Genomic DNA, 25,611 nt, shown 5'->3' with positions numbered 1-25,611 from the left:
GTGGTTCTTAACCTGGGGTATTCGTACCCTCATGGAGTCCGAAACCTTAACCCTGGGGGTGCGAGACATGACAACCAGTGCAATGGTACTGTATATTTACCATGAGAAGCCATAATGTGCATTCATTGTATCCTACTATTTGACATATCTAATTTGAAATAAAAAGTACCTTTGTTCATTAATTGAATATAATCATTTCTCAACATGGTCTATGTCACTAATCTTTTTCATACGTCCTCATTGTATTTATATTGGATGGGGGTACGAGGTTTTTTTTTTTTTTTTTTTTTTTCTTTTTTTTTTTCTTTTTAAGAGAATTAAGGGGTATGGGCACTGGAAAATGTTATGAACCACTGATATACACTATGGAACAACTCACTGGACTTCTGATCTTTAATTCCTGGGTTCGAGGTCACTTGACTGCTAGGTTTGGTTATGCATGTATGTATTTTTTTTGTACCTTTGAAAATGTTTTGATAGACGAAAACGTTCGGTATCTGTTTTTTTTTTTTCAATTTCCCGGTGGTTTCTGCAAAAATAGTTCATCACGTGTGTTCTGTGATTTCTTTGAATGTATGTATTTATGTATGTATGTATGTATGTATGACGCGAGTGGGAATAGGAAACACAGAAGTCTTAGTCTGAGTTTATCCCTGGCTTGCTTCGCAGATATGTTTTTTTCCATTCCTTTGAAAAAGCATGTTTGCGAAACTAGTCAAGAATAAACTCAGATTGAGACTGCCTTGTTCCTATTCACACTCACGACAACGTGTCTAAATTTACTCATGTACATTGCTAGGCCGAGTCTTCGGCCCACTAGAGTTCTCCCGTCGAGACCTGATGGCCATCAACCTACAGCGGGGACGAGACCACGGGCTTCCAGACTACAACACAGCCAGGAAGTTCTTCAAACTTAAGCCTCTGATGAGCTTCGCGCCATCCCATTTCAAGAGGGAAACTGGCAGTCTAGTACCAGATGACGTAAGGCAATTCTGTTGTAGGTTTTAATCTTTGTGCGTGTGCACAAGTCTAGTATGTACGCGGATAGACTACACATTGTATATATACACACACGATGCTAATAAAAACACGGGTACGTGTGTTCACTTATGCAAAGTAGATCACTTGAAAAAAAGAAACTAACGAAGCAGAGCGCTTTCGTATATTATATCTTCAGTGCAAAAAGTACATAGTTGAATAGAAATACATAGTTTATATATACATGCAAAAGGAACAAGGACAATTTGCATAAGAGTAGAGGGCATTCACCCTCTGGCTGGCGGTAGGTCAGGTCGCAAGTTTTAATGTGTCCCACTAATGAGGGAGGGCCGACATTAGATCACACTCGCAGGGTTACATTTTACCTGTTATTCTTTTGCTTGTTTGTATATATATACATATATATGTATATATATATATATATGTATATATATATGTATATGTATATATATATATATATATATATATATATATATATATATATATATATAATTGCAGAAACCACAAAGAAATTGAAAAAAAACCGGATTCCGAAAGTTTTTGTCTTTTTAAGACATTTTCAAAATATCTTAGACGAAAATGTTCGGTATCCATTTTTTTTTAATTTCCCGGTGGTTTCTGCAGAAATAGTTTATCACGTGTGTTTTGTGATTTATTTACACACACACACACACACACACACACACACACTTTCAACGAACGGACGGCTTGAAGAACGTTCTGAAGAAAAGTGCAGATTGTGGATCCCAACGCAAAGAGAAGTGCCTTTTTGTATTTACAGGGTGGGGGGAAATTGCTCGTGGGGTAGTGGGAAAGTAAGGAAAGAGGAGAAGGGGAGGGATTGCTGGGAAAATGGAAGGTAATGAGGAAGTAGAGGACTTGGTCCAAACAGACCGCCGTAAAGTAAACAAACGACCACAAGACGAGCTGGAGGACGACGGAATGTCTAATAAGAATGTAAAGATTAGAAGTATAGATAGGAACAATACAGTAGAAAGTGATGAGAATATTTTCAAGGGATTTAAAGAGAGTGGGGGGGACACAAACCCCCCCCGACTGACAAGACTAGAGAAGAAGGTTGATAAGGTGATCGAGGACTTGGAGAGTAGGTTAGGTCATATGAACACCATTTTACAAAGGGTTGAAAGATTGGAAGAACTGGAAAAGGCGAATAAAAACTTAACTGATGAAATAGAAGACCTAAAAAGACAGTTAAGAGAGGTAAAGGTGGAGAATGAGGAATTGAAGAAGAATAGTAAAGAAAACAGAGAAATGATAGCTAAAGAAAGTAAAAATTGGAAGAAAACCCAAGAAGGAAATAAGGTTTCATTCACTGACATAGGCAAACAGCAATTGAAAGAACATACTGAAGACTCAGTTATTAAAGTGATGAGACAAAAGGAGAATATAGTAAGGGATTTAGCAGACAAGAAGAAATGTATAATTATATTAGGAATGGAAGAGAAACACAACACAGATAGAACCACAAGAATCAAAGAGGAAAATGAAAAAGTAAGCCAATTACTAGAATCAGTTCAGGAAGATGAACCAGAAATTATAAAACAAATCGAAGAGAAATTTAGACTCGGAAAGTATAGCACAGACAAGACCAGACCAATTAAGATTAAATTCAAGTCACAAACAACGGCAGAGAATATCTTATCCAAAACAGGGAAACTAGCAACAAGTGAACAATACAAAAAGATATGGATAAAAAGAGAAATGAATAAAGAGGAAAGAGAGGAAGAAAAGCAGAAAAGACTGGAAGCTAAGGCAAAAAACGAGAACAGAACGGAGTCAGAGAAAGAGAGATTCTATTGGAGAGTAGTGAACATGAAACTAAGGAAGTTCGACATACAAAAGAAAAACATAAGGGAAACAGAGAACACAATGGAAGTGACAGAAAACTAAGAGTGTCTTACACAAATATAGATGGATTAATAACAGGATTGAATGAGCTGAATGATTATTTGAAAGAAAAAGAACCGGACATAATGGGAATTGTAGAAACAAAATTAAAAGGCCCACTACCACCCAACAGTGTAGGACATGATGCATACAATTATTGGATTAGAAACAGAGAGAAAAAGCAAGGGGGTGGAGTTATGTTCCTGACTAAGAAGGATATAAACGTGAAAGGTGTCATATATGGAAAGAATACAGTAGAGATGATTATGATAGAAGTGGAAGACAGAGATAAGAAGAGCAGAAAATTTGTGATCAATTATGTGCCTCCGAAAACAGCCTCATGGGAGGAGAGTGAATATAAAAGTATGTTAGAGGACACAAAGATAGCATTAACTAAAATAATAGAAGACGGAGGAAGAATAGTTATGATGGGCGACTTTAATTGCAAAGAAATCTGCTGGGAAGAAATGACAGTAAAGAGTGGTGATGACTCATGGGGAAATGCTCTACTTGAGATGATTACTGACCATTCAATGACACAATGGATACAAGAGAACACTAGGTATAGAAATGAAGAACCATCGAGGCTAGACTTAATAATTACATCTGAACCTAGAATAGTGGACAAGATTGAATATAAAACACCAATAGGTAAAAGTGACCACATATTGATTGAACTGGAACTTAATGAAGAAAAATATATGAAAAGAAATGAACAATATAGAAAAGGCAGAATGATGTATGAAAAAACAAACTTTGATAAAATAAGAGAATTCTTCCAACAAGAAAACTGGGAAGAAATATACAAAGAAGAAACATCAGTGGAAGAGAAATGGAATATTTTGACAAAAAATTGACAAAAAAGGAGTGGAAAAGTATGTCCCAAGACAAAAACAAGAAAAAGAATATGTAAAATGCTGGTACAACAAAAGTTGTAGGGAGTTAAAAGACAAAAGAGACAAAGCCTGGACCAGATGGAAAAAAGACAGAAGACCTGAAAAATGGAAAATATATACTGGTTATAGAAATGAATATGTACAAAAGTGCAGAGAGGAAAAAAGAAAATATGAAAAAGATGTTATAGAAAAGTGTAAAGATCAACCAAAACTATTCTACAGATTTGTAAACAATAAACTGAAAAACAAACAAGACTTGGTGAAATTAAGACAAGGAGGAGTTGAATACACTGAGGAAATGGAAATGGCAGAAATTATGAACAAACATTTTAAATCAGTGTTTACAAGGGAAAATATACAACCTGAAGAGATTGAGTGGAAAGAAAAAGTCCCCCCTATGGAAGAAATAGAAGTAACAAAGAATGAAATATTGACACACTTGGGTAATTTTGATGTCAGAAAATCGCATGGGCCAGATGAAATAGCAAACTGGATTCTGAAAGAATGCAGGAATGAACTGGCAGACAAAATACATAGCATAATAAGCAGTTCCTTAAAAGAAGGAAAAGTTCCAGAAGATTGGAAAAAAGCAAATATAGTACCTATATATAAAGGAGGAAATAAAGAAGAACCTACCAACTATAGACCAGTCTCTCTAACAAGTACAATAGCAAAAATTTGTGAAAGAATTATCAAAAGTAGATGGGTAAAATACTTGGAAAAAAAACAACGTACTAAATCCAAGGCAATTTGGATTCAGACAAGGACGATCATGCGTCACCAATTTAATATGTTTCTATTCAAGGCTAATAGATATAATACAAGAAAGAGATGGATGGGCTGATTGTGCATTTCTAGACCTAAAAAAAGCTTTTGACAAAGTACCACATAAGAAGTTGCTTAAGAAATTAGAATATGAAGGAGGAATACAAGGTAAATTGCTAAATTGGATGGAAGACTTTTTGCAAGAAAGAAAAATGAGAGTAGTGATAAGAGATCAGCACTCAAAATGGAATGAAGTAATAAGCGGTGTCCCGCAGGGAACAGTTCTGGCCCCAATAATGTTTGCTATATATATTAATGATATGGATGAAGGAATTGAAAACTATATGAGCTTCTTTGCAGATGATGCAAAATTACTGAAAAGAGTGAAAACTGAAGAAGATTGTGAATCACTACAGAGAGATCTAAATAAAGTACAAGAATGGAGTAGGAAGTGGGAGATGGAGTTCAATACAAAAAAGTGTAGTATAATAGAATTTGGAAAAAGCAAAAACAGAATAACAGGATCATATAATTTGGGAGAAGAAGGAATAAAAAAAGTAGAAAATGAGAAGGACCTGGGAGTCATTGTTATGAATAATATGTCACCTGAGAAGCATATAAATAAGATTTTTGGAGAAACTTATAATTTAATAAGAACAATCAAAGTGGCATTTACATACCTGGATGAAGAAATGGTGAGGAAAATCCTAATCACCCTGATAAGACCAAGATTGGAATATGCAGCAACGATATGGTCACCAAGTACAAAAAAATGTATAAAAAAACTTGAAAGAATACAAAGAGCAATCACAAAACTGGCACCAACACTCTCAAAACTATCATATGAAGAGAGACTACAAAAACTTAAACTACAGACACTAGAGCAAAGAAGAGAGAGAGGAGATTTGATAGCTATTTACAGAATCATGAAAGGCATAGAAATTACTGATAGAGAGAATCTGATAAAATGGGATGACAGAAATACAAGAGGACACGGAAAGAAAATAAAAAAAGACAGCTATAGAAGAGATTTGAAAAAGAACAGCTTTCCTCACAGAGTAATAGACAGTTGGAACAAGTTAGATGAGAAAGTGGTGTGTGCAAAAACAATACATGAATTTAAAAATAGTTTAGATAAAATGAGATATGAAGACGGGACCCCACGAGCATAGCTCCCCTTCCCGTAAAATACAACTAGGTAAATACAACTAGGTAAATACACACACACTTTCAACGAACGGACGGCTTGAAGAACGTTCTGAAGAAAAGTGCAGATTGTGGATCCCAACGCAAAGAGAAGTGCCTTTTTGTATTTGCAGGGTGGGGGGAAATTGCTCGTGGGGTAGTGGGAAAGTAAGGAAAGAGGAGAGGGGGAGGGATTGCTGGGGAAATGGAAGGTAATGAGGAGGTGGAGGAATTGGCCCTGACGGGCCGCCGAAAGGTGGACAAACGACCGCAAGACGAGCTGGAGGATGACGACATGTCTAATAGGAATGTGAAGATTAGAGGTATAGATAGGAGCAATACAGTAGAAAGTGATGAGAATATTTTCAAGGGATTTAAAGAGGGTGGGGGGGACACCCCCCCCCCCCCCACTGACAAGACTAGAAGAGAAGGTCGATAAGATGAACGAGGACATGGAGCGTAGGTTCGGTAATGTTGACAGTATGATACGAAGAATTGAAAAATTGGAAGAACTAGAGAGGGCGAACAAAAACTTAACTAAGGAAATTGAAGAATTAAAACAACAGTTAAAAGAAGTAAAAGATGAGAATAAAGTCTTAAAGGAGAATAATATGGAGAACAAGGAGGGTTGGAAAAAAATTCATGAAAATAGCAAGGTTGCATTCACTGACATAATCAGACAGCAAATGAATGAACAAACTGAAAACTCAGTTATTAAAGTGATGAGACAGAAGGAGAATATAGTAAGAGACTTAGCAGACAAAAAGAAATGTATAATTATATTAGGAATGGAAGAGAAACATAACCCAGATAGAACCACAAGAATCAAAGAGGAAAATGAAAAAGTAAGAAATTTACTAGAATTAGTTCAGGAAGATGAACCAGAAATAATGAAACAAATCGAAGAGAAATTCAGGCTGGGGAAATATAGTACAGACAAGACCAGACCAATCAAGATTAAATTCAGGTCACAAACTACGGCTGAGAATATCTTATCCAAAACAGGGAAACTAGCAACAAGTGAACAATATAAAAAGGTATGGATAAAAAGGGAAATGAATAAAGAGGAAAGAGAGGAAGAAAAACAGAAAAGACTTGAAGCAAAGGAAAAAAACGAGATAAGAACGGAGTCAGAAAAAGAGAGATTCTATTGGAGAGTAGTGAATATGAAACTGAAGAAAGTCGACATACAAGAGAAAAACAAAAGGGAAACAGAGAACACAATGGAAGTGGCAGAAAACTAAGAGTGTCTTACACAAATATAGATGGATTAATAACAGGATTGAATGAGCTGAATGATTATTTGAAAGAAAAAGAACCGGTCATAATGGGAATTGTAGAAACAAAATTAAAAGGCCCACTACCACCCAACAGTGTAGGACATAATGCATACAATTATTGGATTAGAAACAGAGAGAAAAAGCAAGGGGGTGGAGTTATGTTCCTGACTAAGAAGGATATAAACGTGAAAGGTGTCATATATGGAAAGAATACAGTAGAGATGATTATGATAGAAGTGGAAGACAGAGATATGAAGAGCAGAAAATTTGTGATAAATTATGTGCCTCCAAAAACAGCCTCATGGGAGGAGAGTGAACATAAAAGTATGTTAGAGGACACAAAGATAACATTAAATAAAATAATGGAAGATGGAGGAAGAATAGTTATGATGGGCGACTTTAATTGCAAAGAAATCTGCTGGGAAGAAATGACAGTAAAGGGTGGAGATGACTCATGGGGAAACGCTCTACTTGAGATGATTATTGACCACACAATGACAGAATGAATACAGGAGAACACTAGGTATAGAAATGAAGAAGAACCATCGAGACTAGACTTAATAATTACATCTGAACCTAGAATAGTGGACAAGATTGAATATAAAACACCAATAGGTAAAAGTGACCACATATTGATTAAACTGGAACTTAATGAAGAAAAATATATGAAAAGAAATGAACAATATAGAAAAGGAAGAATGATGTATGAAAAAACAAACTTTGATAAAATAAGATAATTATTTCAACAAGAAAACTGGGAAGAAATATACAAAGAAGAAACATCAGTGGAAAAGAAATGGAATATTTTGACAAAAATTTACAAAAAAGGAGTGGAAAAGTATGTCCCAAGACAAAAACAAGAAAAAGAATATGTAAAATGCTGGTACAACAAAAGTTGTAGGGAGTTAAAAGACAAAAGAGACAAAGCCTGGACCAGATGGAAAAAAGACAGAAAACCTGAAAAATGGAAAATATATACCAGTTATAGAAATGAATATGTACAAACGTGCAGAGAGGAAAAGAGAAAATATGAAAAAGACGTCATAGAAAAATGTAAAGATCAACCAAAACTATTCTACAGATTTGTAAACAATAAACTGAAAAACAAACAGGACTTGGAGAAATTAAGACAAGGGGGAGTTGAATACACTGAGGAAATGGAAATGGCGGAAATTATGAACAAACATTTTAAATCAGTGTTTACAAGGGAGAACTCTCATACAACCTGAAGAGATTGAATGGAAAGAGAAAGCCCCCACCTATAGAAAAAATAGAAGTATCAAAGAATGAAATATTGATACAATTGAGTAATCTCGATGTCAGAAAATCACATGGACCAGCTGAAATAGCAAACTGGATTCTGAAAGAATGCAGGAATGAACTGGCAGACAAAATACATAGCATAATAAGCAGTTCCTTGAAAGAAGGAAAAGTTCCAGAAGATTGGAAAAAAGCAAATATAGTACCTATATATAAAGGAGGAAATAAAGAAGAACCTACCAACTATAGACCAGTCTCTCTAACAAGTACAATAGCAAAAATTTGTGAAAGAATTATCAAAAATAGATGGGTAAAATACTTGGAAAAAAACAACGTACTAAATCCAAGGCAATTTGGATTCAGACAAGGACGATCATGCGTCACCAATTTAATATGTTTCTATTCAAGGCTAATAGATATAATACAAGAAAGAGATGGATGGGCTGATTGTGCATTTCTAGACCTAAAAAAAGCTTTTGACAAAGTACCACATAAGAAGTTGCTTAAGAAACTAGAATCTGAAGGAGGAATACAAGGTAAATTACTAAATTGGATGGAAGACTTTTTGCAAGAAAGAAAAATGAGAGTAGTGATAAGAAACCAGCACTCAAAATGGAATGAAGTAATAAGCGGTGTCCCGCAGGGAACAGTCCTGGCCCCAATAATGTTTGCTATATATATTAATGATATGGATGAAGGAATTGAAAGCTATATGAGCTTCTTTGCAGACGATGCAAAACTACTGAAAAGAGTGAAAACTGAAGAAGATTGTGAATCACTACAGAGAGATCTAAATAAAGTACAGGAATGGAGTAAGAAGTGGGAGATGGAGTTCAATACAAAAAAGTGTAGTATAATGGAATTTGGAAAAAGCAAAAACAGAATAACAGGATCATATAATTTGGGAGAAAAGGAATAAAAAAAGTAGAAAATGAGAAGGACCTGGGAGTCATTGTTATGAATAATATGTCACCTGAGAAACATATAAATAAGATTTTTGGAGAAACTTATAATTTAATAAGAACAATCAAAGTGGCATTTACATACCTGGATGAAGAAATGGTGAGGAAAATCCTAATCACCCTGATAAGACCAAGATTAGAATATGCAGCAACGATATGGTCACCAAGTACAAAAAAATGTATAAAAAAACTTGAAAGAATACAAAGAGCAATTACAAAATTGGCACCAACACTCTCAAAACTATCATATGAAGAGAGACTAGAAAAACTTGAACTACAGACACTAGAGCAAAGAAGAGAGAGAGGAGATTTGATAGCTATTTACAGAATCATGAAAGGCATAGAAATTACTGATAGAGAGAATCTGATAAAATGGGATGACAGAAATACAAGAGGACACGGAAAGAAAATAAAAAAAGACAGCTATAGAAGAGATTTGAAAAAGAACAGCTTTCCACACAGAGTAATAGACAGTTGGAACAAGTTAGATGAGAAAGTGGTGTGTGCAAAAACAATACATGAATTTAAAAATTGTTTAGATAAAATGAGAAATGAAGACGGGACCCCACGAGCATAGCTCCCCTTCCCGTAAAATACAACTAGGTAAATACAACTAGGTAAATACACACACACATATATATATACATATATATATATATATATATATATATATATACATATATATATATATATATATATATATATATATATATATATATGTATATATATATATATACATATATAAACGATTTACTGATAATGACGGTTTTCAAACATTCGAACTTAGCCGAGGGCGCAAAGCGTTTATACACGCAAAATCTGTCATTTCCTAAGTCTATTGTGAACTGACCTATTATATTCTAGACTAGGGGTTTCCCAATCTGAATTCTCAACAACTCCACAGCTTATGCAATGCTGTTCTTTAGCCTCCTGGAGAAGACCATATGTCAGCACTGAATAAAATCGTTGGGCATCGATTAACCATTAGTTTTCCAGTTGCGACCCAACTTGTGAAACTCCGTGGCCCACTTGGTTGGTCCGTGAGCCACAGGTTCAGAGCCAATGATCTAGAATCACCACGTACAGTGACTAGAATATAGGTGGTAGACAAATGACGCGGCGAGGACGTGATGCTGTTCTTCCTCCCATCCAGAGTCTTCGGTCCTCACAGGGGAACGTAAGAAACTTGCAGCAGCATTAAGTTCCTTCCTTCCTGCTCAAGCGAGACCTTCTCCTTCTGTAGGTTCTGACTAATCTGGGGAATGTTTACAATAACGACCCTAACACCGCCGACGTCTGGGCAGCAGGGCTTCTTGAAACACGACGCGGCCCTGGTCAGCTCTTCACCAGGTAAGGACGTTTCGATTATCCTTGAAAGAACGAAAGCCTCACAGAGGTGTTTAAATCGACATTTCAAGATGCAGTTAGACACTATTAATACAACGTCATGCATTTCTGTACACTTATCTTACCAACTGTTCACTTGTTCATTTATTACTTAACATAATGTTCATTCAGTGTCTTAGTTTCTGTTCTATGTCTGTAGTGTTATGCTACTACTCAATGGTGAAGGTACACGTCAGTGGGTGAAAGGAATGATTCAAACTCCAATTCTCTCGGGACTATTTATTGAAAATATAATGCGAAGTATAGGTGAATAAATCAGCTGTCTTGTCGGCGAAACAATAAGAAGGACATATGAAACATTTTATATCACCACGAATACATTTGCTTACGTATTACTATTTATACTTTATGGAATAATAATACTAACATTTACAGACATTTACACAAAAATATGAGAGACGTAAGAGTATTTTAATGTTATATTTCCATAATGCAAGTTTTAGCAGTGTGACAATATTAATTAAGAAATTGACTTATAGTGCGTGAATTCTACAGAAAACGAAGCTTTGTGGGCAGAAGAGAGAAAAAGAGAGAAAGGGGGAGGGAGCATTACAGCAAAACATTCAGATGTTCATCTACCTGAACGTTAACCCTTTGACTATGGAAGGAATGCCCCCTCAGTTGAATAAAATCACCTGGCGACAGCTGGAATTAATAAAAAAAAGTGAAAGGGTTGAAGTTAATAGTTGAATCACCCCCATATTGGATGTTAATTAAATTATCTTAGTGAAATCCCTACGGACCAGAGCAACAGAGTTTTTTTTTTTTTTTTTGGTGGGGGGGATGATATATATATATATATATATATATATATTTTTTTTATACTGTATGAAGGAGTGATTGTGCCAACAGCACTGTATGGGGCAGAAACATGGAACATAAGAGAAGAGGAGAGAAGGAGTTTGAATGTGTTTGAGATGAGGTGTCTGAGAAGTATGATGGGGGTTACTAGGCTAGATAGAGTGAGAAATGAGGAGGTGAGGAGGAGAACAGGGGTGGAAAAGGAGCTGGGAGATAGGGTTGATGAAAGTATATTAGGATGGTTTGGACACATGGAAAGGTAGATGTGGAAGGAGTGAACATGAGGGGACGTCCTAGGATGAGGTGGATGGATGGGGTGAAGGGGGCTTTGGGGAAGAGGGGAATGTCTGTTGAGGAAGGACAGGAGAGGATAGAAGACAGGGGTGAATGGAGAATGGTTGTATATGGATGATGTTGTGATTGCATGAGGTGGAATGGGCGGGTGGATGGGGGGTGAGGTAGTATGTGTGAGCAAAATTTGACGCAGCCCGAAGGGATTTCTCCCCGTCCTCTCATTTTATGCAATGGGGGGACAGAGAGGGGGGGTCGCCGATTTAATGAAGCGGCCTTGCTGTGGATGTGCTGTGTCTTGCGACACTGCTTCTGACCCAGGGCAGTGGACAAGGTGCAGGGATGACCCGTCATTCAGGAGGTGTTAAGATATGAGGGAGGGTGGAGGGGTGTGGAGTGTATTCAGGGATGCAATGGGTGGGAATGATTTTATGCCTTTTTCTTTTTGGCTACCCCCCTTGTAAGGGGGAAAAAGCCTTGGTATATGTATGTATGTATGAATGTAATTATACTTGTCCTCTGTTCTGTTGCTCTCGTGAAATATTTATTTCTTCCACATCTGTGACACTACCTCTCTGGTGCAACGATGTCTACTGCTGACTCACTACACAGTGTAAGTTTCAAACACTTAACATATAATTCAAATGGCTGGTAACTATTAGCTTACTATAGACTATTTTCGGTCTGTTTTAGCAATGAGAAAGAAAAAATTTAGATGGAGTGTTTGCAAAAGAGGCAAAGTGCAAAGTGCTTAACTTGTTCACTGTGATTCCTTTTTTTTTTTTCCAATATGTCGTATCTCTGTTCGTTTTTGTCCAGCAGTAAAGATCATTTCTATCCTTGGGTATAACCTCGTAAAGGAGACTTCTAAAGAGGGCAGAAGAACATGAGCGACAGAAGAAATTAACATAAGAACATAGGAATGGAGGAGACTGCAAGAGACCATAAGGCCTACACTAGGCAGTTCCACGTTTCTTACCACCTGCCATCCCTATCCATGAATATATCTAATCTTTTTATAAAACACCCAATTGTTTCAGCGCTCGCTGCAGTGTTACTAAGTCTATTTCATTCGTTAAACACTCTGTTGGTAAACACATTTTTTCCTATTTCCTTCTTAAACCTAAATTTGTCCAAGTTACTACGTAGTACAGTGATAAAGTACAGAACTTGCCCGTAAGTACGAATTCGAATCCCGATATCCTTAAGTTAAAAGTGATCAATGTTCTTCTTTTGAGTAGATATCAAGTCTCTTGTTCCGCGTAAGGATGCCACCACGCTAAAGTCACTAAAACACAGACAACGTAAAACCTATGTAGTCAATATTGTACAAGGGACTTTGTACCATTTATATATTATACAAAACTGTATCATCGTATTTCTCTATCCATCCCCACAGGATCATTAAGGACCAATTCGAGCGAATCCGTGATGGAGATCGGTTCTGGTTTGAGAACGAGAACAACCAGTGAGTATCTCTGTCTCTCCTTGTACTATCACAATTAAGATGTTGAGCTTCGTTGCTATACGTTTTTGGGTGAGAAATAAATAGCCCCCATTATGCCTTCAGAAAGAGATTTAATTTTTTTTTTTTCTACCTAACGTACTTACAGTACGTCCCGGTATATCATGACGACCACAGACCATGTAGCTGAAAGGGTTACCTTTTCCTTCACAGTCTGTTTTCGTCTGAAGAGATTGTTCGTCTCAAGCAGATAAGGATCATCGACCTTGTGTTGTCTGTTTCGGACCTTACTCTAAGGGACATCCAGGAAGATCCCTTCACAGCCATCTACATTTCAAACAGTGAGTTTCCATCATCAGAAACGATAAGGCGAATACCTCTGACCTCCACTAGGTCTATTTCGACTTTAAAAATGGTGCTGCCTTGGATCAAGCCATCAGAAGGGTGTGGGTTTCATATTCTCTTGGACGCAGGCTCGAGTACTGAGTCTTAGCGATGACTATTACGTGCCTCTACGGTCCTAAGTAGCGCATATGGCAAAGGTGACGGCTTCAGTCGTAGCTACGCGCCTTCTGGCGTATGCTCCACATTTTCTCCTTCTTCGATTAGGATCCCGCACAGGAAATACAAAGCTCCAATACAGGATTGGATCACTGGTTCACAACCTGTAATTACTAGACCACTAGGGGCTCACAAAGTTTCACAAACGGGGCCTTAAATTAGTAGTAATTACATAGCGATTAGATTCAGTGTTGAAGTGGTCTTCTCCAGGAGTCTTAAGAACAGGAGTTCATAAGTACATGGAATATGTGTTGAAGTGGTCTTCTCCAGGAGTCTAAATTTAGAACAGGAGTTCATAAGTACATGGAATATGTGTTGAAGTGGTCTTCTCCAGGAGTCTAAATTTAGAACAGGAGTTCATAAGTACATGGAATATGTGACGAAAGACAGGTTAAGGACTCCGGGGCGCGCGACGATATCCTTTCATTTCTTTTTCCCGCGAATAAGTTCTCCGGTTCAAGATCGCTCATGAAGGAGGGATTGGTGTATCTAATTCGTACATGGCGTGGGTCATTCGTATATATTGCCCTCAAGATAGACCAATCTGAATATTTGATATATACTGTTTCTACAAGAGACTGCCCTTGGTTGAGGAGACGAGGAGGGCCTTTACAGAACTCATGACTTGGGCAAGTTGATAGAACCTATCGAGGGTTGTTTGGAGTGGGAAGGGTGGATGCCTGTGAGCTTGCTCGGAAGGACCATGGGGACTGGCGACGGTATGTGAGTGAAGCAAAGCGTCCCCTGTCGTATGCTCCCAATTGATGGTGATACACAAATATTGACTTTCCCTAAAAGAGGGGTGGGGTGGTTGAACCAAAGCATACGCTCGTTTTCAGGATCTAAGGGATGAAGGATTGCCTGTCCCCACCACGTCGTGAGGGTCAAATGTAGTGCAGCAAGTCACAGTTGTTCACTTGTAAGGCCCGGCAGCATAAGTTGTTTTGACCTCACAGATTTATCATTGGGCCTGCATTCACTCTCCCACGAAGCCACGGGGCAAATGTGAAGAGCATTCTTTAGATCAGTGAACATAAAAATGAAGGCGACTGAAAAAACCATAAGGCCTACACTAGGCAGTTCCATGTCAGTGAGTGACCACCTGTCATTTATCTATCCATTCGTAATTTATCTCTATACATTACTAGCTCCTGCGTTCTCTTTCCCATGTTCTGCTAACGTACCACATCCACCCATAATTGAAATTCCTCCTACCTCGTCCATCCATCTCATTCTAGATCTTCTAGGGCTTATTCAACTCTCATCACATTATTTGCTAGTTGCTCCTCGTTCTTTCTTTTTATATCCCATAACCACCTCAGCACTCCGCCATATCGGACAGTTCCTTTACAATACCCATAAAGAATCTCGACGCCACGTTTCTTATTCTGTCCATTCCTGAAATATAATACTTCCCTTACATTTTTTTTTGTCTTGCATCCAACCTCGTTATAAACCAAAAGGCCTCTTGTTGTATGCTTTATTGGTGTTAATCCTTTTGTTGATTTTCCCTATTTCCAATCTTAACACACACCTTCTTACTGATGCAAAGTAGACCACTTGGAAAAAAAGGAACTAACGAAGCAGAGCGCTTTTGTATGTTACACTGAAGATGTAATATACGAAAGCGCTCTGCTTCGTTAGTTTCTTTTTTCCAAGTGGTCTACTTCGCATAAGTGAACACACGTACCCGTGTTCTTATTAGCATTTCTTACTGATGCAGAGTCCTTTCACTGCGTCCACACAACCGCGCCACGCTCCACAACGTTTCCCTCATCCCTGTCACACACTTTCTCCAAGTACATGAACGTCCAATATACATCCCAACCTTTCGCTAAATACTTCTTACGCACGCCTTACCACAAACAAGTAAGATTTGATGGCTTAGAAAAAAATGGATGAAAGACTATTTTCTATGAAGTACACATTAAACTAAGACGTTTAGAACAGGATTCTGTTCTTATCATTTCATTGTGTCTAGAGAACCCTTCTGTACTTTCGTGGATTAATGTAAAAACTATATAAATTAACCCTATAAAACATGAAATCGTCTTTTGATATTCTATTCTGTCTAACGTTAGACGAGTTCATTCATTTCCCATAGATTAAAACGAGGAAAAGTTCAATTGTAATAAACAAAGCAAACTATATAGAACCAGTATTACAGATTGAAATCCACGCCAATTTAGACGCTAGAAAAATCTTGTAATACACCTACAGCAGAAAAAAGAAGGCGTGAATTCAGTTTACTTTCCTCTTTAGTTGTCACATGGATTTCCAGTATTGGTCGTGATGCTGGCTTTAGCAATGAACTGATCATTAATAGGAGGTGAGGAAACTGTGCTGAATGAAGGGGTGGAATCTTCTTTTCTTTGCTCTGACAGGATTAACAACCTTTGTTTTTCCCTCTCTCTGTCTAAGAGCCCGTGGACTTCGATTCATCTGCGTGTAGTGGGCAGATAACTCATACAGTCGATTGCAAGCTTAAAAGAGGAGACCAGGAAGAAGACCACAGATGCTCTTATCTAACCCCTTTGGGTGGCTCTCTGCTTGAGGAATGCACCCCCTTTGGTACATACGACTACTTTAGAGGCTCAAAGGTCTCCTACATCCTGACTTTCGTCTGCATCGGACTAGCGGTCGTTGGTGAGTATTCATTTGTTTGTTTGTAAACTGAGACACAGGTAACGTTCAAACTTGTGACAATATATATTATGGTAATATATGGAATACGAACCATTAGTGACTGTTTCTAATCAAGGGTAACCAATATGGACAAGCAAGGCGCAAATCTATTGGAGATCTTCATAAGATTAAGTTAACGGGAAGGTGGGATGAAGGTACAAGCTCGGGGATAAATCAGAATAAAAATTATATGAATACTTAGAGCCCAGGTTTATTCTACTATATTAATACAAAATCTTTTCTGCGTTCAAAGAAAAGTAAGCATATGAACACAGGCATTAGATAAATGTATTCTTGCTTCTATTGACACTTTTCTACTGAAGAAAGTTAGTTTCTGGTCCTTTAACGTTGCAGACACCAAATGACAGAAAACTCACCTGATCTCACAATCAATGAAGTTGGTTATACCATAACGAATTTGAGTTAAATGGCGTATATTACCTTATACTCATTAAATCAATCCCTAATCAAATTCAATCAACCCATCTTCTACTACCATTTTTTCTATAATGCATTACTGACCAATAAGTATGTGCTTCATTAACGCTATCGCGTTCTTTTATTGTGACACCTGTCAAATCATTCAACCTCTATGTTTTTTAACACCTAAAGCTACGGTTACACTAGTCAATGGAATAGTTGGATTCCAATTATTCAGTTGGATTTCGTCCAAGGTTGGAGTGTAACCGTTGACTAATGTAACCGCAGCTTAATTCAAACCTCCCCCACGCTCGTAATCAACTGGGACAAACAAGTCCTACATTCTTTGTCACCACTTTCGACTTCTACTCTCCATATCCCTCCTGATCCAAAGAGCTTCAACTCTTTCTGCCACCTGATACAAACAAGTTCCGTCCTCTTTGACAACTTATCCAAACAATCTCACTACTGAGCCAAACAACCTCTGCCTGTCTAGTCCCCTGACTCGAACAACCTTTACGTTTTTTCTTTGCCACTTGATTTAAACAGCCCCCACACTTTCCATCACCTGACCCAAATTGAATTAAGCATTTGAATCGTGACCTTAGGTCACTGCACTTGCAATGATTTGGTTTACTCCACCATATTCCATCTGCCTTTGTCTTGTCTCATTATGGCCCACCACAGGCTCCTGTAATTATTATTCGGCCCTTTGTGCCCCTTTCAATACGGTGGTACACTTTTTCAATCTACCTCAGGCTTAGGCCGGGTGATATTGTCCATCGTAAAGGCAAGAGCCAGCCATCCAGTTTCCTTATGAATCAAATGGCCTGCCGATATAACTTCTCACTGTATTCCCTTTATGTCTGTCACAGCACTGGTGTGTGCACTTATGGCTGGATCGATCCTACGCCAGAAGGAGAAAACCTCACAACACCGCAGGAACGTCAAGATCGTAGAAGGAACCTTCAAAGCTAGAGGTAAGTGACTTAAACCTTAACAGTGGGGTTTCCTTTAACCCGATTAAAATCACTTGGCAGCATCCAGAGAGTTATGTTTGGGCCATCGCTGCAGTCTAAAGTAGACTGTATTCCGCATAAGCTGGGGAACTGAGTCAAATCATATGACAAAAGGAGAAACATATTTGAACGATCGCTACTGTCTACGAATTAATACGCTACTGTAGTAAATTCTATTATCGTTCTTCGATAAAACTGTGTCTCGCTGCATTGACACAGTAGCGGGGATAGGGGTGACCCTCCACCCACAAGGTGCTGATATAGGAGAAGCTTTAAATGAATCATAATGAATATGACGTACTAAAAAAAAACCTATATCCATTCAAGTGGGTTTCCTCTTTTTTTTCAACATCTTTGTCACTTCGTTCATTTCTGGTGACATACCCATTCCCCAATATTTTCATGAGCTTTCCACCTTTATGGAACAAACTCTGGGTATCTTTTTGTAATGGCCCTCCGTGCCGGACGTCGGACAGATTCATCTCCCCGCCGTTGGTCTTCAAATCCTTTAAAAAATAAAATAAAATAAAGTAAATAAATAAATAAATAGATAAATAAATAGATAAATAAGAAAGGTACAACCCCGTGTAATCTTCCTCTAACATAGATCACACCACTATCACGTCCATTCCCCGTTAATCAGCATAAAACTGCACAGTTTACTATACCATTACGTGACACACTCCATGACAATGATCTACACGGCAAGATGCCCGATAACACCAGATGCGCAACTACACTCTTATTGCACACACAGAAATGTAATGGTATACTTACCTAAGCATTGTAAGATCATAGAGATTATACCAATGTTAGGTAAAGAAACCTTAATTCACATACGTTTGTATCATGTAATATCCATTTATGATGAAGCTGTCGCCAAACGACAGCAAGTCTGTAAAGTGCTGGGCCAACACTTTGATCCCAGGATCACCCTCGGGGAATGGGAAGCCGGCCAGTCTGGAAGTGGCGACCTTCCTGGCGAATGGAAAGCTGGCCAGTCTGTAAGTGGCGACCTTCCCGGGGGCGTGGTACTCGGTTTCCGGGACGGAACAGTGACCTCGATAATTCTTGAATACCTTTTCCTAACCCTTTAACACACGACAGAGTTGACAACCGGAGACTTCTCCTGTTCTCTTACCAGTCGGCGAGATAGAATCAAATCTACACTACAACATAAACAGTAGACTAACGTTTCTTCCTAGAGAGGTCTATGGGACGGTCCGCAGACTGGTGCTGGCTATTGAGGAAATGCGGCTTTCCAGCCAGTGAAAATTGAGGCAACAATTATTATTTTTTCGAGGTTTCTTTTTTCTTCTCTTCTCTCCTCCCCTCCACTGTAGCCCTACCAATTGCCCTAGACCAGCGTTCCTCAACCAGGGTTCCCCGGAACCTTAAGGTTCCACAAAAGGTCACTAAGGGTTTCACGAGAACAAGTGAAATAAGATAATGCATTTTTTATTTATTTTTTCTTAATTTCATATACGTAATATGATTAAACACGCACGACATATTCTTGGTTATTGTAATAATGTAATATAGACATCATCCTATCTAACCTATCATTACGATGAAAATAAAATGAGAAAGATATGGTATATGTGTTTTCTTTTTTGGGCGGGCAGGGGTTCCTTGAGACATGAAATTTATCTTAAAGGTTACGCAAGGGTGAAAAGGTTGAGAAACGCTGCCCTAGACTATGTGAAGACATCAAGATATCACTGCAACTTTTTTTTTTTTTTTCAGAGCGCGTGTCAGGGATAGAAAGCCGGCATGTAATAGTTCATCCGATAGTGCCGAAGAGTTCAATCGAAGTACAGGACCTCTTCGGCACTGTCCTTCGGGTCTTAGACTTCAGCCTGGTAAAGGAAGCCACCGTTCGTCACACATCTGACTACATTCGGGTTATCGTCCAGATAAAGAACCACTACGATCTGGTGAGTGTTGCTTTGTGACTTGGAAAAGCGGGAGGGAGAAAGAAGTGCCGCCGATGAGGCGAAGAGAGTTGGACGAAAGCGCTGAAGCTGCTTCAGTTCCTTTGAGGGCGTTGGTGGCTTACCACAAAGAAAGAATGTATTCTTCAGGTTAATTAAGAGCCAGCAGGCTTTCCAGATAAAGGAGGAGGTTAACCCAGCCCGGATAGCACTATTCAGTCCAGTAGCAAACTTCATAATTATGTCATATTATTCTGGTCATTGATAGATGGTTTTGCACTAGAGGGGCAGTCCCAAGCCTGAAGATGCTTAAAGACCACGTGAAATGACCTCGACTTTCTCTTTCCAGGTCTCTCCTCTTAGGGATGAGGTGATTGTATCAGAGATAACGTGGATATACAGTAGCTTGAATAAATACACCCATATGAAACAAGCTAAACATAAGATCCAATAACACATGACTATTAAGACCCTTCATCCTACCTTGTTTTCAAAACAAAAACCAGCGCTTCTGGGGACACTATCGAACCGAAATGAGGAGTCACGTAGAGGTGGTAAAAGAGGAGGGCAGAAAAGCGGAGGGATCGTAAAGGTTCAAAGTGATTAGTATATATATATATATATATATATATATATATATATATATATATATATATATGTATATATATATTTGTATATATATATATGAACATATATATATACATATATATATATGTTTGTATATATATATATATATATATATATATATACATACATATATATATATATATATATATATATATATATATATCACTTAGACAAAATGTAGCACATTTGTAATTGATAATCACAAAGAACCCACAGTCGGAATAAAAAGGAAACTTTAGAAGAATGTGTAACTTCTATATTTCGGCTAATAGCTATAGCCCTCTTCAAGAAAATACAGATTACAAGAATTTGCAGAGACATAAGTACAATGAGATGTGAGTAGAAGGGGAACACGCAGAGTTAAATCAGGACGACCCGTCACGCAGGGCGGAGTCAGGGGTAAGGGGGAGGTGTGAGGTCATGAGTAAAACGGGCGGGAAGAAGGGTCAGGAGGGTGATAATTCTTAACCATGCGGCTCACAGCTAGCCGTGAGATAATGTCCGGGGACCATTGACCTTTGGAGATATTCAAGTTCGGACATTCTTTGATTAAGGCTGATTCAACAATTTTTCTCCTAAAACTACAGTTGGACTTGAACAAAATTTTGGCCTTGTCCCAGTCAAGACTGTGATTTTTAGTACTGACGTGTTGGAACACAGCGGAATTTTCTTGGGCATACCTAATGGATATTTTGTGCTCCATTAACCTGGTGTTAAGATCCTTTCCGGTCTGACCAAGGTACATTAAATCACAATCTTTACAAGGAAGGCTATACACTCCTGGGGACTCATTTCCCTTCAACCTTTGATGAACATTAACAATTTGTTTGTGAACCGTATTTGGATGATGGTAGGCAACTGTGAGACGCTTGTTGGGAATTATTTTAAAAGAAGATCTGATGGAGTTACAATATGGAATTTTTAAAACATCTTTGAAAGAAGGTTGTGTGGTGGGAACTGAATTTTTAAGGTGGCTGGCTCTAGCCTTGCTGAGGGCTAGATCCAAGAACAAGGACGGGTATGCCAAATTCAAAAGTTGCCTTCTGATGAGGTTAATTTCACTTTTTATTCCGACTGTGGGTTCCTTGTGATTATATATATATATATATATATATATATATATATATATATATATATATATATATATATATATATATATATATATATATATATATATATATATATATACATATTTTTTCTTTTCTTTTTCCCGAAAACTAGTCTCCAACCGACAATCAGTGATGGACGGAAGAAATACAGCTTCAATACCTTATGCCTTATTAGTCGGACCATATTTTGTTTCTTCTCATATGTTAAGGACTCGCACCGCTGCTCCATGGCGCAGTGGGCAAGGGGGTGAACTTTGGGCCATCGGTTCTAGGTTCGAGTCCTGAACATATGAGAAAAAACAAATACAGCTTCCTTTACTACTATATATACAGAATTAAAAAAAAATCAAATAGCTCATGGATGGGAAATAATAAAAAGAGAGGCATGCACTAAGTCGATTTGGTAGGATGGTTACTAGGAAATCACGACATATGCCGCATCCTGAACGGGCTCGTTGGAACGCACAGACTATACTTCTCGGTTTGGGGCCCTTCTAGGGAAAACTATGACCCACTCAATGCTCCAGAGACTGAAGTGTTCTAGGAAAATGGACCATTTGTGGCTCTGTAACGCTGGCTGCCCAGTTGTAGTCTCTCGATTTTTCAAATATGGCCAAGCCGTGATTGCATAAAACTAGATGTTTCTGGTTCCTGCCTGAGTTGTCACAAATTTCGGTAAAGTCTGCTGTAGTGGGTACTTTGAAGAATACCTGAGGGTACCTCACAGGCAAGCTATGCCAGTACAGGATAAATACTGTAACTTAAACTAGTCATCACCATAAACTACCACCACCACTAAGGCTGCGTTTCCACCGAGCGAGTCTCGGCTGATTCTCCTCAGCCGTCGTGAGTTCGTTCAAGCAGAAACGACGTCGGTTGCAATCTTTCGTTTTTTTTTTCAATCTTCAGAAGTCAAATTGCCTTCGCGTCATATACTGAGAAACTGAATGGCGAAATGAAAGGAGCTAAACCTTTACGAATGTCAGACAGATTGTTGAAGTGTTCTTAGGAAAGTGTAGAATGCTGCAAGCAAAGTCTCCTTCTAGCCATTCAAATCAACAACATTTGGCGAGAATCGGCCTGGACTCGCTCGGTGGAAACGCAGCCTAAAGGGTGCTGTTGGTAGCTGTTATACGTGAGGAGGTGTAATAAGTAAGTGCCAGTTTTTGTCTTAAGACAATGTAGTTGGGAACTCCCGACAGGTAGTTTGTCCAGATCGGATGATGGGAATAATCCTTATTCTTCAAAGATTCGTTAACCTTGTTCACAGGAAAATTGTTGACTGTTATCTCCTTGCGAACAATACTGTCGAAACGCTAGAGAATGTGTCTAATTCCGAGTTTCTGAGTTTATTCCTGACCGGTTTCCCTCTATGCTTCTTCAGAGGAAGAGGCATAGAGCGAAAACGGTCAGGAATAAACTCAGAAACTCGGAACTAGACTCGTGACTTCTTTTTTCCACCTTCATCAACTTGTCATAATGTCCCAGCAGAATGTGTCCATTTCCGCTCAGCCTGGTTTCTCTGTCCCCGTAATTCCTGCCATGGCATTTTCACAAGAACTACTTCTCTCTCTCTCTCTCTCTCCAGTACCTCATCTTTCAAGTAACGGAACTGGGTAAGCAATTCTACGCCAAGGTCGAGGAGATCTGCAAGAATCAGGGCATCTTTTTCACGACTTCCGTAGAGTCGTGGTTCTTGATCCAGAGAAACATCACGACGGTGAACGACAGGCGTAAAAATATTGATAGAATGTGCAGATACGTCTTGAATAAGGTGAGTTATTAATTTTTTTTTTTTTGAGGGGAGGGGGGGGTCAAGAGTAACTCGTATTTTGTCAGAGACATCCAGTACTTTCTGTCGCGCTAAAGAGACAAAGTCACACAAGTGGTAAAACAAAGAGTTAAGAAGGCCAGTAGAAGTTAAGCTGGTCAGTATTCTTTCTTGAGTGGAGTGGAAGGGTGGTGAGATAAACACAGGGAACCGTTAGGGATTCATTCTGACGTTTCATCCTTACCAGGACTTCTTTAGAGTACATACACCTTCAAACAATTCACACCCTATATACCCGCCGAAGCTCTCTCTCTCTTTCTCTTGAGTGGAGTCTATTCTACAACCATAAAAGAATGCTGCGTGACTGGTCCATAAGGGTACCATAAAATTCTTTCGGGGGTCTCGAGAAGACAGGAGGTAATTTCTGGTTCCCATTCTTGAGTTCCTTTTTCATGATATCTTTAACATATTCATTTGTTTATTTTTTCATTTATTTATTTAATTATTATATATATTTTTACCTGTCCAATTGTACTGGATTCCTACACAAAAACGACTATCGCCCTAAGGCGAAACTGGTTAGGAACAAACTCGGACGAAGACACGTCTTCTTTATCCATCAACCTCATATATACACATATATATACATATATACATACATATATACATATATATATGTATATATATACATGTATGTATATATATACATATACATACATATATGTATATATATATATATATATATATATATATATATCCACTAACATAAAAAAATATTTCTCTCTAAACCTTCCAACCTCCTACGCAAGGCCCAACCCGGAAATGAGTCATCACCGGAAACACTAACTCCCGGGGACACATCTGACTCAGACGCCTGTAAGCATTCATAGAGGGTAGACGTGTCTTTAAGCTGCTCTCCGTGTGCTAATCTAATACGTTAATAATATTACCATGGAAAAAGAAAGTGGTGCTAACAAGAAAAAGAGAATCTTTACGGAATTCTGACAAAAGAATCTTTACGAAATATTAATGAGAAAATATTTACGAAATATTGCCAAGAGAATCTTTACGAAATATTGCCAAGAGAATGTATATACACAAAAAAATAGTTTTCCAGTTTTGAAAATTTCCTGGCGTTTTTATGACCACCTTCGGAAATTTGATTGCCTTTATGATTGAGCTAACGAGAAAGAGAAAGAGAGAGAGAGGCGAGGGGAGAATTTGACGACAACGTCAGTAGACTTTGACGACTCCTTTTGGAGACTGAAGACTCCTTGGGGAGATTTTGAAGACTCCTTCGTAAATCCCATGGAATTTCCATTTATTCAAAGCTTAACGTGTGACGTCATGTCGCGTTGCTTTCTGAGCAAGTTTAATCATAGGTTACATGAAGATAATCAAACGTCTATAAATGTTTATTGTGACATGACATAAACGATTAAAAAATCTTTATTGCCTTTATGACTGACCTAACGAAAAAGAGAAGGAGAGAGAGAAAGAGAGAGAGAGAAAGAGAGAGAAAAAGAGAGAGAGAGAGAGAGAGAGAGAAAGAGCGAGAGAATTTGATGACAACGTCGGGAGACTTTGACGACTCCTTTTGGAGACTGAAGGCTCCTTTAGGAGATTTTGAAGACTCCTTCGTAATACTTCAAAGTTGAATAACTGTGGAATTTCCGCGGGTCCTGTATGACATAACATAAACGATTAAAAAAATGTATTGCCTTTATGATTGACCTAACGAGAAAGAAAGAGAGAGGGAGAGAGAGAGAGAGAGAGAGAGAGAGAGACGACGGGAGAATTTGACGTCGGGAGACTTTGACGACTACTTCTGGAGACTGGAGACTCCTTCGGGAGATTTTGAAGACTCCTTTGTAATATGTTACGAAATAGCGCCTGCGAGCGAAGCGAGGTACGCCGTAGGCCAAGCACACCTAGCGAAGCAAGGTCCGGGTGCTTGTATATATATATATATATATATATATATATATATATATATACAGTATATATATATATATATATATATATATATATATATACATATATATCAGTCAGACATTTTCAGTCCACTGCTGAACAAATACCTTTTCACACCATTCCATGACTGTGCTAAACTCTGCAAGCTTCTCTACTTCATCTGTCCACATTCTGTCTAGTCTATTGCACGCTTCTCATTTCATTCAGTAACACACATGCTCCATCGCTCATTATTCGTTCGCGCTAACTTGTCTGCCCAATTCCACTTCCTCTCTTTTACCGCCTCTACAAA

The 25,611-nt window shown here is 38.3% G+C and overlaps 1 protein-coding gene across 2 annotated transcripts in view; it reads left to right on the top strand.

Moving 5' to 3' along the window:
* LOC143035018 (dual oxidase 2-like) overlaps positions 1–25,611 on the top strand; it is a 100,867-nt gene that overhangs the window by 30,481 nt on the left and 44,775 nt on the right. For both annotated transcript variants that reach the window (XM_076201418.1, XM_076201417.1), the window contains exons 11-18: positions 800–981; positions 10,499–10,605; positions 13,154–13,222; positions 13,433–13,560; positions 16,202–16,426; positions 17,761–17,865; positions 19,651–19,841; positions 23,163–23,348. In XM_076201418.1, coding sequence (XP_076057533.1) covers positions 800–981; positions 10,499–10,605; positions 13,154–13,222; positions 13,433–13,560; positions 16,202–16,426; positions 17,761–17,865; positions 19,651–19,841; positions 23,163–23,348 — 1,193 coding nt within the window. The remainder of the gene's footprint in view (positions 1–799; positions 982–10,498; positions 10,606–13,153; positions 13,223–13,432; positions 13,561–16,201; positions 16,427–17,760; positions 17,866–19,650; positions 19,842–23,162; positions 23,349–25,611) is intronic.

This window comes from Oratosquilla oratoria, chromosome 18 (genome assembly GCF_046742065.1).
Source record: "Oratosquilla oratoria isolate Oo_2021 chromosome 18, ASM4674206v1, whole genome shotgun sequence".
NCBI classification, from domain to species: domain Eukaryota; kingdom Metazoa; phylum Arthropoda; class Malacostraca; order Stomatopoda; family Squillidae; genus Oratosquilla; species Oratosquilla oratoria.
This window is presented reverse-complemented; position numbering and strand designations above follow the sequence as displayed.